The sequence below is a fragment of the Galleria mellonella genome, unplaced genomic scaffold (genome assembly GCF_026898425.1).
Source record: "Galleria mellonella isolate WM207_F2 unplaced genomic scaffold, CSIRO_AGI_GalMel_v1 utg32, whole genome shotgun sequence".
NCBI classification, from domain to species: domain Eukaryota; kingdom Metazoa; phylum Arthropoda; class Insecta; order Lepidoptera; family Pyralidae; genus Galleria; species Galleria mellonella.
Genome location: NW_026442075.1, coordinates 7194870 through 7208509, shown reverse-complemented (window position 1 = coordinate 7208509; position 13640 = coordinate 7194870). Strand labels below are relative to the sequence as shown.

At 35.8% G+C, this 13640-nt stretch overlaps 2 protein-coding genes across 2 annotated transcripts; both read left to right on the top strand.

Annotated features, from left to right (window-relative positions):
- The first annotated feature begins 7667 nt into the window (after positions 1 to 7667).
- Positions 7668 to 11427, top strand: LOC128200984 (uncharacterized). Its single transcript, XM_052896386.1, has 2 exons — positions 7668 to 11263; positions 11352 to 11427. Exons 1-2 carry the CDS (start codon positions 7668 to 7670, stop codon positions 11425 to 11427), a joined length of 3672 nt encoding a protein of 1223 aa, XP_052752346.1.
- On the top strand, positions 11398 to 13139 carry LOC128200987 (uncharacterized). Its single transcript, XM_052896391.1, has one exon. It carries the CDS (start codon positions 11451 to 11453, stop codon positions 12930 to 12932), a length of 1482 nt encoding a protein of 493 aa, XP_052752351.1. The 5' UTR covers positions 11398 to 11450; the 3' UTR covers positions 12933 to 13139.
- The last annotated feature ends 501 nt before the right edge of the window (positions 13140 to 13640 follow it).

Here is a 13640-nt window from a genome sequence, read left to right as displayed (position 1 = left end):
CATAAAATCACGAAAGATATTTCAATATTATAGGTGTTTCCTGAAAAAAGAAACTAGTGATATGAAGAATACTTAAAATTTCGTGTTATTTACACATATATTAAATTTACGATTGGGACTTAACATGACGCGATTACATAGTACATATACCTAATTTTTATTGCTAACGTGGGTTGTACGGCGAAACATTAGCAATTTAAAATATGAAAAATACTTTATTTTACCCTTTATATAATTTTAATAAGCTTACTAAGCTTAGTCGAAGCTTAGTAAGAAAACAATTTGTTAGATCATCATTTTTTTAAACTTTCTGTAAATTCCTATTTTTTAATGGAATGGTAACTACACTTACTTTATCGGTATACGCTGGCGGGGCACCAGTGAGAGATGATAGGTGAGGATGAAAGCAGGTCAGTTAGTCCATCGTGAAAAAATCCACGAGAATTAACTTCGATGGTTTCCAGGGGGAACCGCGTGGAGGTCGACCTGATACATTGATGATGATGAGGGTACATTGCTAGCAATGAGGCTGTTAGAGCCCATTAGGTATTAAAAATAAATTTTATTCCGGAAATTCCTATTACCCTCAATTCTGAGACATATATATTTATATCTTCGCACCAAGTTCTTTGTAGAGTAGACATATAAAACGTTTTTGTTTATAAGAATATATATGTACATATATAAAAGTGTTTACTTGTACAAGCGTTCATACTCATCTGGACTTGTTTTCGATTTTAAATCAGAAACGGTCGTGCATAAATCGCGCGATGTCTCCTACATTCGTTTAGAAACTACCCGTAACCGAAACATTCGTTTATCGGCTTCCCTAAATCTCTTTCGGTAAGTTGAACACAACTTGAAATTTATTATTCTCATTGGTTTGCGGTGCGCTCTCCTTGCGGTAGATCTAAGTACGATACACAAAATATGGTCACCTAATGCCTGAGTGGTCAGGTTATAACTATGCGAATGCATATGTATAGTAAAATTATATATAATTAACAACGCAAATTTATTGAAGTTACTGTTTGTCATTTAGAATTGTTTCGACTTTATCCGGAAGTCTTTTTTAAAGCGAGAACGTTGCCTACGGCACGGATTTGGCGTCGCAAATATCTACATATAAACACGATTAACTTATTAATAATTATCATATAAAAAGTGATTATATTTTTACTTTGTACTATCAATTTATCTAAATATAAAATTAATGAATTAGCCATTTATTTATAATCTTCAACAATAATTATACTATAGGTACTTATGATAAAATATATCAACGAGTATAAAGATTAAGATTCAAGAAAAGAGCATATTCCTTTTTAAATATTCCTTTTTTTTTTTAGAACACAGGGGGCAAACGAGCCCCCCGTTTGCCCCCTGCGTTGTAAAAAAAAAATAAAGATTAAATAATAGGCGTATCTAATTATAGAACATTTATTATTCTATACATAGTAAATACATATATAGGTATAGTTTATTTTTAGTAACTAAAACAGATATTAATTTACAGTACGCAAGAGACCGCGTAAATGGACATTGTATTTAAACAGTTTTGTGTCTCGGTGCGCATACTAAAATGTATGGAGATAAAGTAACGAATGCTATGCGTGTCCTCTAATAAATGAATGGTGTCACGTATACATGAACGACATAAAATATCCAATGAAAGTCCCGGTGTTGTGTTTGGTACCGCCTGTAATAGGCGTTACAAAATTTGATTAATTTTGTTCATTCGGATGAAGTTTGTTTTAGTAATGTAAATTTACTTTAAATTTACCATTTAATAGTTACTTTATCCCTATTAATATAAGCTAAAATGTTTGTTTATAAAAATAATTTCACCTATAATAACAATTTTAAATACTTTGTAAATTATTTTAGAAGATTTTCTTGAGGGCTCTTCACGATATATTAACAACATTTCAAACCCTACTATTGAAACAAAACAAATCTCTTAAAATGATTAATTAAGTTTACTCGAATAAAGATTATTTCTATTATATACATATATTATATCTAAGGACGACAACTCATGATATCTGAAATTTGTGAAAACACGCTTGGCTTCAAAATATTTAATAATTCATTTGTATATCTGTTCGTAACCCTCTTTATCTGGACAAAATGAATAAAACAATATTTTTCACAAGTGACACATTTATCTACGCTGATAGATATATGCGTGCTCAGGATATATAGATCGAGAAATAATAATGCATATTTATTTTTTTGTAGATCTATATCATCTTACATATGATATTTTTGTGAACTTATTTTTCTATATCTATAACTGGTTTAAATAAATGACTAGTGATAAATGATAGCAAAAAAGTTACTTAGTACTACAAAGTTTCAATGTGCTCAAATAATGGAGGATGCCCGTTATTTGTCACCCACAGGATAACATTTAGGTAGGCGAGTCGTCGACTTTGAAGAATGATTTGACGGTTCACTTCGTGGAAAATGTTGATATAATAATGATTTGTTTTTGTACCTATACCTTCTTACTTTTGTGAGACTGGCGAGAGAAATGGTAGGATGCTGATAGTTATTCTATTGAAGGCAATAGAATAACCACCAGCTTACTACCACTACCTTAGGCTAACAATAATAGAGTATTTATGATATGTTATAATACACGAAAAATATTATTTTTTACGGACGCCAGGTCATGGCAAAATGTTTGCCTGCTACCGGAAACCCTTGATACTAAATCTTAGATTCATAAAGAAATTATAGTTTCTTGCTTTATACTTTATAAAGTATGTACCATTATTTAAAGTTACAACATTACTCAAAAATTAAAAAATCGATAATGACGACATATATAAAAATATGTTATGAGAACTCCTAAAAACTGTATTGAGGTAAGCTTTTTTCGAATTTCAGTTTCATTATTGAAAGGCCTATTTATTTTTGTTGATAAATTCAATCAAAAATATACATTGATCACCATCTATTTATCAACCTATCTGCACGTTATGTCCACGTTATGAAGTAGACAGAGATACCATAAATCGATATCGACTCAGTTAGTTATTTGTGTACAAAAATTGAGTAAATTTAACCTTCATTACGTGCATTGTATTATATCATCAGCTTCCAATCACACGAATAATTGTTATAAAATGCTAATAATAGGTGTTAACGGTAGTGTAAATCTGCATTATTATTTATTGATCAATCCAACCCGCTTAATATGGAAAACGAGAATCTGCATGAAAGCTTTAATTTAGTAGTAAATACTTATAAAATATTCAGAATATTAACATGAAATTTGAGTGCGTTTTGGTTCTGGCTAATTTGGTTGGTTGCTTGGATGTTGATGTTATTACTTTAGTTAGTACTTTCCTAAATATTTGAATAACATTAATGCAAGTAAACCAATTATATTTTTTGTAAGTTATGAAAAGACAAAAAATCAAACAACAATATCTACGTTAGAACTAAATAAAAAAAAAATCACAAGTTATTTAAAAAAAGAAGATGTCAACCTTTTAAAACGTCTCTCATAGAACAAGTGAGGATAAAATAGTACGTTGATCACTATTCTGTGTAGTTTGTAGACTTTATCACTTACTTACGGGTCATATAATAGTCAATGTGATAACAGTGCATTAGAAAAACCATAGAGCAAGTAACTTCTAGGTACGTAAGATGACTGAAACCTGTAAATATTTTAATGATGAATGTTGATTTTAAAATAAAGATTTTTAATATGCAAGAGCAATTATTTCGGTTGTAGTGCTAAACTACATATATAATATTTGTACGTATGTATATTTATTTACACTTTATTGTAGATGCTAATAATATATACAGACACATTATAGCAGAAAGCAAAGGCAAACTTAACTCTGCAAGAATTTTCTTCTAGCAAACTTGAAATGGAATGAAATATAAATTAATGTTAAGTATAACAATATTATTTTATGCTTATGTTTTAGTGTATGTATTGTAATTTCTTCTACCCTAAATCATCTTTTAGTATAATAATATTTTTTTAATTGCTTTGTAGCGAATACCAGTAACATAAATGTCTCCTTTTGTACCAGTTTCATTCGTTGATAAATTTAAAATAAATATGTAATTCGGTTACCAATAAGCTACTAATTATAATAAAAATCATAAGTTACTGTAATCGTTTACTATCAGACGGGCTGTATGATTGTTTATCATCTTTGTGGCATAAAAAAAAGCCAATAAGAACTTAAATTTCATTTGTTATTCTGGTACCGTGATCTTAATTTGTTTCGTTAGCACTTTCATAAAATCCAATTTCGTAAGGTTAGATTATTGCCTCTGGGTTTAATCTGATTTTTATTTACTTAATATTCACTTCAAATTCCCCTGAGATGATACCAGCCATTCAATTCATATTCATTAATGTACCAATTTAATAGCTATATAAGGAACTAGCTTTCGCCCGCGGCTTCGCCCGCGTGGATCTTGGTTATCGCAATATGCAATTTTTGGAAATAGTAATATTTTAAGTTCGCCATAACTTCAAAACAAAACGTCCAATTTAAATCATTCAAATATCAAATATTATCTAAATAAACTGTACTTAGTGATGAAATAATTTATTTTGATAAGGATTAATAGCATGAGTAAAATAAAAGCGTTTAAAAGTAGTCCAAAAAAATTCAAGATTTTTAAATAAAAAAATGGTTGTTGCGCCTCACTCGACATAGGTATAGTGTGTCGCGGACTTTTTTGTAGATATTTATAAGATCTACAATTAATTAGAACATTTTATGGTTCTATCTTTTATAGTTTAAACAACGTACGCAAAATAAGTAACTTTTCTGGTTGATTTTTTACACCTTGTGACCGAAAAACCCAAATATTTTATAGAACCCTATTCTTTTCCCAAATTAAATTTAGCCTATGTTACTCATAGATAACGTAGCTTTCGAATGGTGAAAGAATTTTTAAAAACGGTCTATTAGTTTTTGAGCCTATTCATTACAACCAAACAAACAAAGTTTTCCTTGTTATAATATTCGTGTAGATAGTGTTGATTAATTAGAAAATATTATGATTTATTAATTAGCTGAAACATTTCTATTTAAACGACTTTCAAAAGGAGAAATAAATTTTTATGATTATTTTTGCAATCGACAAAGCTTACTCTCGTATTCGCTCTATATTTATTTTATTACATAAAGGTTCTTTTTTACACAAAATATAACTGTTTGCATTGACAGAAGATAAGTAATAATATTTAGTTATAAGTTTAGCTGTGAAAAAATTAAAAGAAGTGTTTATATCTATTTCGCATCTATAACTAAATCTTTGAATCCTTAGGTATATGAGTAAAATAGGATCAATAAAACATTCATGTTTAATGAGATGATTAAAAAGATAATTACTCTTTTGGAAAAATCGTTATATTTTCATTGCTCCATAAAGATAAAGAGGTGAGCCCTAAAGGGATTATCTCTGTCCGGATATAAGACTACGTTTCATTAGTTACATTAGCAGAATTTGAGACTCCCCTGGATAATATGATAACAATACATTACGTCGGAACAACCGTGCTTAATGTCTCTGAGGACTTAATTCAGGTCCAGTTACGTAAGAATTTATTATATTTTTTTCGTTTAATACCTTTCACTTTCATTCCATATTTCGGTTTTAAATTGGTTTATGAAATTATTTTTTGTATTGTGAATAGTAAAAGAAAATTATATCATGTTTATCATCATTCATCATTAAAAGCATTGAATTTAAGTGAAAACATACAAGAAAATTTTGCAATGCAAAAAACAGAGGTCTAAACTCAAATTGACTCATTTCTAATTAGTGTCTTTTCTTCAATTACCATAATTATTGATATATGCAAAAGTCAATTTAAACTTTATAGTTATTTATTATTAATGTATGTTGAAAATTAGTAGTTATTAATAGCAGAGTACAATATTTAATCAAATAGAGCAAAAGGCTTCTTTTCGCGCAAATATCAAAATCATAACATCAATACTTCCTAAAGTCCACAGTCCTAAGGTGATATTGGAATTAAACATTACGCAAATTTTCTTGTAGCAAGCAGGCTAAGGCGGCAGAACACAGAAATTGAATTAACCAAATCCCTTTGACGAAGTTGGTGTTTGCCAGCGACTCGGTTAAACTGTGAAATTATTAGCGACCACAAAACTTTGGCGCTCTTTGCGGCTGCTATGGCGATCCAGTTTATTTTAGAAGATTAACATAATTAACTAGGCATAATATTGCAAAAACAATATCGGTGATCGAAAAGCTATAAATTAAATTTGCGAAATGGATAGAGAAATTCAAAACATTGATAACAATTTTATTTTGTTTTTATATTTAAATTATACGTTATGGATATAAGTTTTTATTTTATATAGTAATTATACCTTCAAAACTAAGAAGCTACTTAGAAGAGCTGTGTACATATACTATTAGAGTGAAATGGAGGTGTAAAACTGTTAGATGCAGTAGTAACGTTTCTGTGTCTCTATATATATTGACCCCATTACTAAAATATATAGGTAGCAAAAGAGTGGCGAAAAGTGTATATTTAGAAAAAAATGAAATATACAGTAATATTATTTTACAGATTTTAATACATTTATTTTACTGCGAAAGTGGAAAAGAAGGATATTTAAGTTTACCATGTACGAGTATATCAAGTTACATAAAATTTATTACATCAAGTTTATCATGAGAAGATCAGGAACTGACCATAGTGTATGGTTAGTACTATTACAGCACAAGAATTAATTAATTAGACGTTGGTACGCTGTTACCTAATTTGTAATCACAGAATATATATTTGTTCTATTTGGTCATATTTAGTAATCCCGGTCGTTTTTTTTTTTTTTTTTTTTTACAACACAGAGGGCAAACGAGCATGCGGCTCACCTGATGGTAAGTGACTACCGCCGCCCATGGTCACCCACAACACCTACGGCATTGCAAGTGTGCTGCCGGCCTTTTAAAAAGGAATATGCTCTTTTCTTGAAGGTTATGTTGTCGTATCGGTTCGGAAATACTGCTGCTGGAAGTTGATTCCAAAGAGTGGTCGTAACGTCAATGTTAAATCGGTCGGTGTATGCGTATAATTTTACAAATCTGTTTATAATTGACAGACTTATAAGGTATTTAACATAAAAAATACAACCGAATTAAAACGTCCTTCTTTACTGAAGTCGGTTGAAAATCATACATGACGATGTTGACACCACATGTTGGATTTGAAAGATAGGATAGTTTTAGTTTCATAAGAAAGAAAGGACTCCGTAGTTGGCGGTATGCGCTTAAATATCTTTTGCCGGTCAGCTAGTCCACTCATACTTGTACTTATGCTGTATCCCGCTGCTTCGCCCGTGTGAATCAGTGCATAAAGTATTCTACATGCTAAGTTAGTGTTGCGGCCTCTTTGACAGGTTTTATCGCTGGCCGCTAAGACATTCTACAATTAAAACTGACAGCTTGGGACAAAACAAAAGGACTTTGACAAAAGACTGATAAGAAGACGGACGTAATTTTGATGACAAATTTGCCTTTTAATTTTAATACATTTTGACGACAAATTCGGACCCTTTGACCTAAAAAGCGGTCCATCGACCTTTCAAGTGGTCCTTCGAACAAACTACAACCAACCTATGGTGCAGACACGAAGACAAGCGAAGATGACGACAATTCCGACGACGCTGCTTGCTACTGCTGACCAGGGTGAACACGACCGACAGTCCGCCCACGGTAGCCGCCAGCCCTCACCCACGCCATCCGCCCGTTCGCACTCTAGTACGTCCACATCGACTGTAGTAAGAAGACAACGACTCCTACAACTACAATTGCAAGCCGCGGAAGAGCGCGCGTTGATACAAACCAGACTCATCGAAGAAAAACTTGCATTATCAGCACAAGCACTTGAAGATGAAGAGAACCTCCTCATGCTCAATAGGACACAGTCACGCGAGTCCCTACGTCTGCCTACAACCTCAGGTATGGTATATCAAAATAATATTAGTATGCCTCACGCTATCTCGACGGCTATCAATACTGATACACAGACACAGCCTGAAATGATGCCTGTACCACCACACATTCCTACACGCAGACTAGAGAATGACAACACGAACATGTCTAAACTCCTAGCCAGGCAAATAAGCGCAAAGGAGCTGCCCTTGTATAGCGGTGAGCCTGATGAGTGGCCGTTGTTCTATAGGCAGTATATATCGACAACACGGCTGTGTGGTTATAGCGACGATGAAAACATCGAACGACTAGCGCGCTGCCTGAAGGGCCGTGCGCGTGACGCTGTATCTGCGCTGTTGGTGAGTGCTACAAACCTAAAACTAATAATAGACACATTGAAGTTACGATTTGGTAGACCTGAATTAATCATAGAAGTCATGTTGAATAAAATAAGGCTCATGCGTGAAGTCCGTCATGACGACGTCAATCATTTAATAGAATATGCGACTGCAATTCAAAATGTTGTAGCTACGATGAAAATGACAGAAGAGGTTGGACATCTGACTAATCCCACTTTAATTCGAGAAATAATAAGTAAACTGCCGTCACTATTGAAATATCAATGGAGTATGTATATATCGAATAAACATGTAAATATTGTAATTTTATGTCATGTATCTGAGTGGCTCATGACCGTAGCTAACGCCGCCACTTATATTGCTCCGCTGCCTATAAGGACTGTAAATAATACTGTTGCGAAGCTGCCGACCAAGCCTGACCATAGACCATGGAGACCGGTGATAGCTACAGTTTCATCATCATCACCTACATGTGTGCTCTGCAACGGTAATCATCGACTAAGTGATTGTGATGATTTCAAACGGATGACGATAGACGACCGCTGGAAGTTGGTAACTGACAAAAAGTTATGTTTCTCTTGTCTATCTGTACGACACCAACTAAAAGCCTGTAAGAGAAAAATTAAATGCTCTGTTCCTGAATGTGTCCGTGCTCATCACACCTTGCTTCATGCTGCCCTACGCGACGAGACTGATGATAGAGTAATATCCGTCAATCATGCCGAAACGACAGTGAACAACGACAGTCGAAGCTCGCATGTATTACTGAAGGTCGTGCCAGTCGTTGTATCAGGTACAAAAGGTGACGTCACTACCTTCGCTCTCCTTGATGAAGGCGCATCTGTGAGCCTGGTTGATGCTACTCTGCTCGAGAAGGCTGGCATTACTGGTCCGACGACAAATCTACACATGCGTGGTGTGTCCGGAATGTCAACCACAGAGACGGACTCAAAAATAGTGTCAGTTAATATTCGCGGTTTGAATGAAAAAAATGTGTATAGTGTAAATAGTGTTCGTTCTATAAATAATTTGAATATTGTAGTAGATAGTATTTCATATAAAAATATTGTAAATAAATTTCCTTATGTGACTGACTATGTGACAGACTATGACATACGACCTAGAAAGATTGAGTTACTAATTGGTCAAGATAATATTGAGTTAATTATTACTAGACAAATAATACAAGGACATAAGAACGGACCTATAATATCTAAGACGGACTTGGGTTATGTTGTACATGGGAACATAGGACTTCGTAGTATAGCGAATGACAGAACTATATTACATCTATGCTCTTGTGACGAATTACACGACCTCGTTAAGAGATCTTTTTCCACAGAGTCTTTCGGCGTGAAGCAGACAGGTGACTTTCCTCGTTCTCGAGAGGATCAGCTGGCGCTGAAGATTATGGAACAGACCACGAAACTCTTGCCTCAAGGACGATGGGAGACCGGCCTACTCTGGAGTTCTGATGACGTTCAGCTCCCGAATAGCTACCCACAGGCGAAGAGTAGACTTATAGGTATCCAGAGAAAATTTCGTAGGTATCCTGAGCTTGCTGTCAAGTATGAGGAGAAGATCCAGGAGAATGTTGATAAAGGATACATCTCAAAATTAACTCCTGAAGAGGCCTCGATCCAGACCAATAAGACATGGTATCTTCCTCACTTTGCCGTTTTTAATCCTAATAAGCCTAATAAGTTGCGAATTGTACTTGACTGTGCAGCTAAGTCTGACGGTAAGTCACTCAATGACTTCTTATTGAGTGGACCTGATTTTTTAACATCTTTGCCTGCTGTATTATTAGGGTTCCGTCTAGGCAAATATTGTGTAATTGGTGACATCCAAGAGATGTTTCATAGAGTACTTATTAGGGAAGATGACCGACATGCCCAAAGACTTCTCTGGAATAATGACGTTTATGTCATGAATGTCATGACTTTTGGAGCTGTCTGTTCACCATCATCAGCTCAATATGTAAAAAATTTGAATGCTCGTAGATATGAGGCGACTCACCCAGAAGCTGTCAAAGCTATTATAGACCACCATTACGTCGACGACTACATCCACTCTTTTGACAATGAGGATGACTTGGTACGCGTAGTGGATGATGTAATACGTATACATGCTGCAGGTGGCTTCAATATAAGGAATTTTGTCTCTAATTCTCATACACTATTGGAACACTTACCTTCAGACAAGCTATCCCCGTGTATCCTGAAGATCCTCTCTGACTCCAAGGATGATCAGGTAGAACGTGTGCTTGGAGTGCGCTGGAACCAGGATTCCGATGAGTTTATCTTTCTATTGAAGCTTCCTAAGGTGAGCGAGGACATTAAGTCAGGGGTGAAGAAACCAACCAAGCGTGACATATTAAGATTGACGATGTCCATTTTTGATCCTTTGGGTTTCCTCTTATATGTGACAGTGAAGGGGCGAATTCTCCTGCAAAATGTCTGGAAATCCAAAATCAGCTGGGACGATGAAATCGAATCGACTAGTTTCAAGGAATGGCAGTTATGGTTGTTGGAATTACAAAAGGTCAGCGACTTTAGACTTCCTCGTTGGCTTTTTACTGACATGTGTGACAAACAAGCTGACTTAGAACTTCACATTTTTTGCGATGCAAGCAGTAAGGCTTATGCGAGCGTTGCATATCTACGCGTCAAGATGTCAGATGGTAGTTGGCATGTAGCTTTCGTCTTGGCACGTGCTCACGTCGCACCACTCAAAGTAATGAGCATACCTCGCCTCGAGTTACAGGCTGCCTTGCTGGGTGCTAGACTAGCTCACACTTTGAAGCAACACTTTGATGCAAGCATAACACTTTGGTCTGACTCTATGACTGTTCTGAGCTGGCTTCGTTCTGACAGCGGTCGTTTTAAGCCTTTCGTCGCCCATCGTGTCAGCGAGATCTCCGAGTTAACCGACGTTAATCACTGGAGGTGGGTACCGTCAGGCCTAAATGCAGCAGACGATGCAACTAGAGAGACAGTTACCGAGGATAATACGAGATGGTTATATGGACCACAGTTTCTCCGGGGATCCAAGGAATTCTGGCCGTCAGAAGAGACTGAATTCATTGTTGATCCTGACGACGTTGAGGTGAAAACCATCTTAGTTTTAACTGAAATGCCCGTTAATCTGCCTGACGTCAGCCGATTCTCAAAGTTTTGGAGGCTAATAAGAAGTACCGCGTGGTTCTACCGCGCTGTATGTAACTGGATTCACAAAGATAACAGAAAACGAGGTGAATTGACAGCGGACGAAGTTAAAGAAGCAGAGAAGGCGCTTATTAAGGATAGTCAAAGAAGAATATTTTCTGACGATATTAAAAATATTAAAAAATGTGGACAAGTGGACAAAGAGAGTTTTCTATGCCAATTAACGCCATTTCTGGATGGAGACGCCATTCTCCGCGTTGATGGGAGGATTCGCGAAGCGAATGTTGGCAATGACACTCGACACCTAATCATTTTGCATCCAAAAGACAAATTTACGCGTCTCATCATGCACCAGTACCATCAAGATGCAGCCCATAGTGGACGGGAACTGGTATTTAATAATCTTCGACAACGTTTTTGGATAATCGGTGGAAGGAACGCTGTCAAGTCTATTTGGAACGACTGTCAGTTATGTAGAATAAGGAGAGCAAGACCTGACCCACCTCTGATGGGGTCATTACCCGATATAAGGCTGACTCCTGGTGGACGCGCTTTCCAGTATACGGGTCTGGACTATTTCGGCCCAATGCTGGTCAAGGTAGGCCGTCATCGAGAGAAGAGATATGGAGCTCTTTTCACCTGTCTTACGGTTCGAGCTATCCATATTGAGGTGACACATGATTTATCAACAAGCAGTGCTATCATGGCCATCCGACGTTTCATTGCTCGTCGTGGTTGCCCAAGACAAATATGGAGTGACAATGCCACCACTTTTAAAGGAGCCGACCGTGAGCTGAAATTGTCCGTGGCGGCCTTGGACAAAGACGAACTAACTAGGATGGGAAGTACCAGGGGAATTGACTGGCACTTTATCGCCCCTAACGCTCCTCATATGGGAGGTTGTTGGGAGCGAATGGTGCGCTCTGTTAAGACTGCTCTCCGTGTCACTCTAAAAGAAACAGCGCCGAGTGATCAAGTTCTGTCAACACTCCTAGCGGAGACAGAACATTTTGTAAATAGTAGACCACTAACGTATGTACCTATTGACAAGGACGACGACTTACCTTTAACTCCGAATGACTTTTTGATGACGAAGACAAATGACATGGACCATCCTTTGGGTATCTTTGACGACGATGACTTACTGCGACGATCCTGGCGTCACTCCCAGCGACTGGCCGACCTTACCTGGAAACGTTGGATAAAAGAGTACTTACCAACTTTGACAAGACAAGACAAATGGTTTCGACAAGAAACACGACCGTTAATGACTGATGACGTTGTAATTATAACTGACGATCAATTCCCACGAAACCAGTGGCCCAAAGGACGAGTGACGGCAGTGTATCCTGGGAAGGACGGCAGGGTTCGAGTAGCTGACGTGCTGACTTCGACCGGACTCTATAAGCGACCAGTGACAAAGCTGGCCAGATTGGACGTCCGCGCCTAGGCCTTGCCTGGAGTATTGGCTTCCAATACTGGAGGTGGGGATGTTGCGGCCTCTTTGACAGGTTTTATCGCTGGCCGCTAAGACATTCTACAATTAAAACTGACAGCTTGGGACAAAACAAAAGGACTTTGACAAAAGACCGATAAGAAGACGGACGTAATTTTGATGACAAATTTGCCTTTTAATTTTAATACATTTTGACGACAAATTCGGACCCTTTGACCTAAAAAGCGGTCCATCGACCTTTCAGTTAGGATATAACTTAACCGTGTACCAAAATTCATTCAAATGTGCTCAATAGTTTCTGCGTGAAAGTGTAACATCCATCCATCCATCTGTCTATCCATCAATTCATCCATCTATCGCTACAAACTTACGTATTTATTATGTTTATTTATGTATACTTTGTTTGTGAGAAAAAGTCTTGTTTGTTTTATTTTATTCTGATTTAATACGTAATTGTAAAATATTTTTACAACTTATTTTCTATTCATCTGCTACATACTCTTAACAGATTATTTATAGTACATTGATTTACATTTTTATACTATTAACATCATTATTTATTATATTTCAGCATACGAAATTCAATAATTCGACCCTTAGGGGATAATATGTATATGGTATTTTATAAAATATATTTTGCTTTTTGATATTATTGCTGTTAAATATAACGCAAATTATTTTAAATATAATATTTAATAAAGA

Coding starts and splice junctions, on each gene's coding strand:
- LOC128200984 (XM_052896386.1), top strand. CDS start 7,668: ATGACGACAATTCCGACGACGCTGCTTGCTACTGCTGACCAGGGTGAA. Junction 11,264..11,351: donor ACCGACGTTAATCACTGGAG/GTGGGTACCGTC, acceptor TATGGACCACAG/TTTCTCCGGGGATCCAAGGA.
- LOC128200987 (XM_052896391.1), top strand. CDS start 11,451: ATGCCCGTTAATCTGCCTGACGTCAGCCGATTCTCAAAGTTTTGGAGG.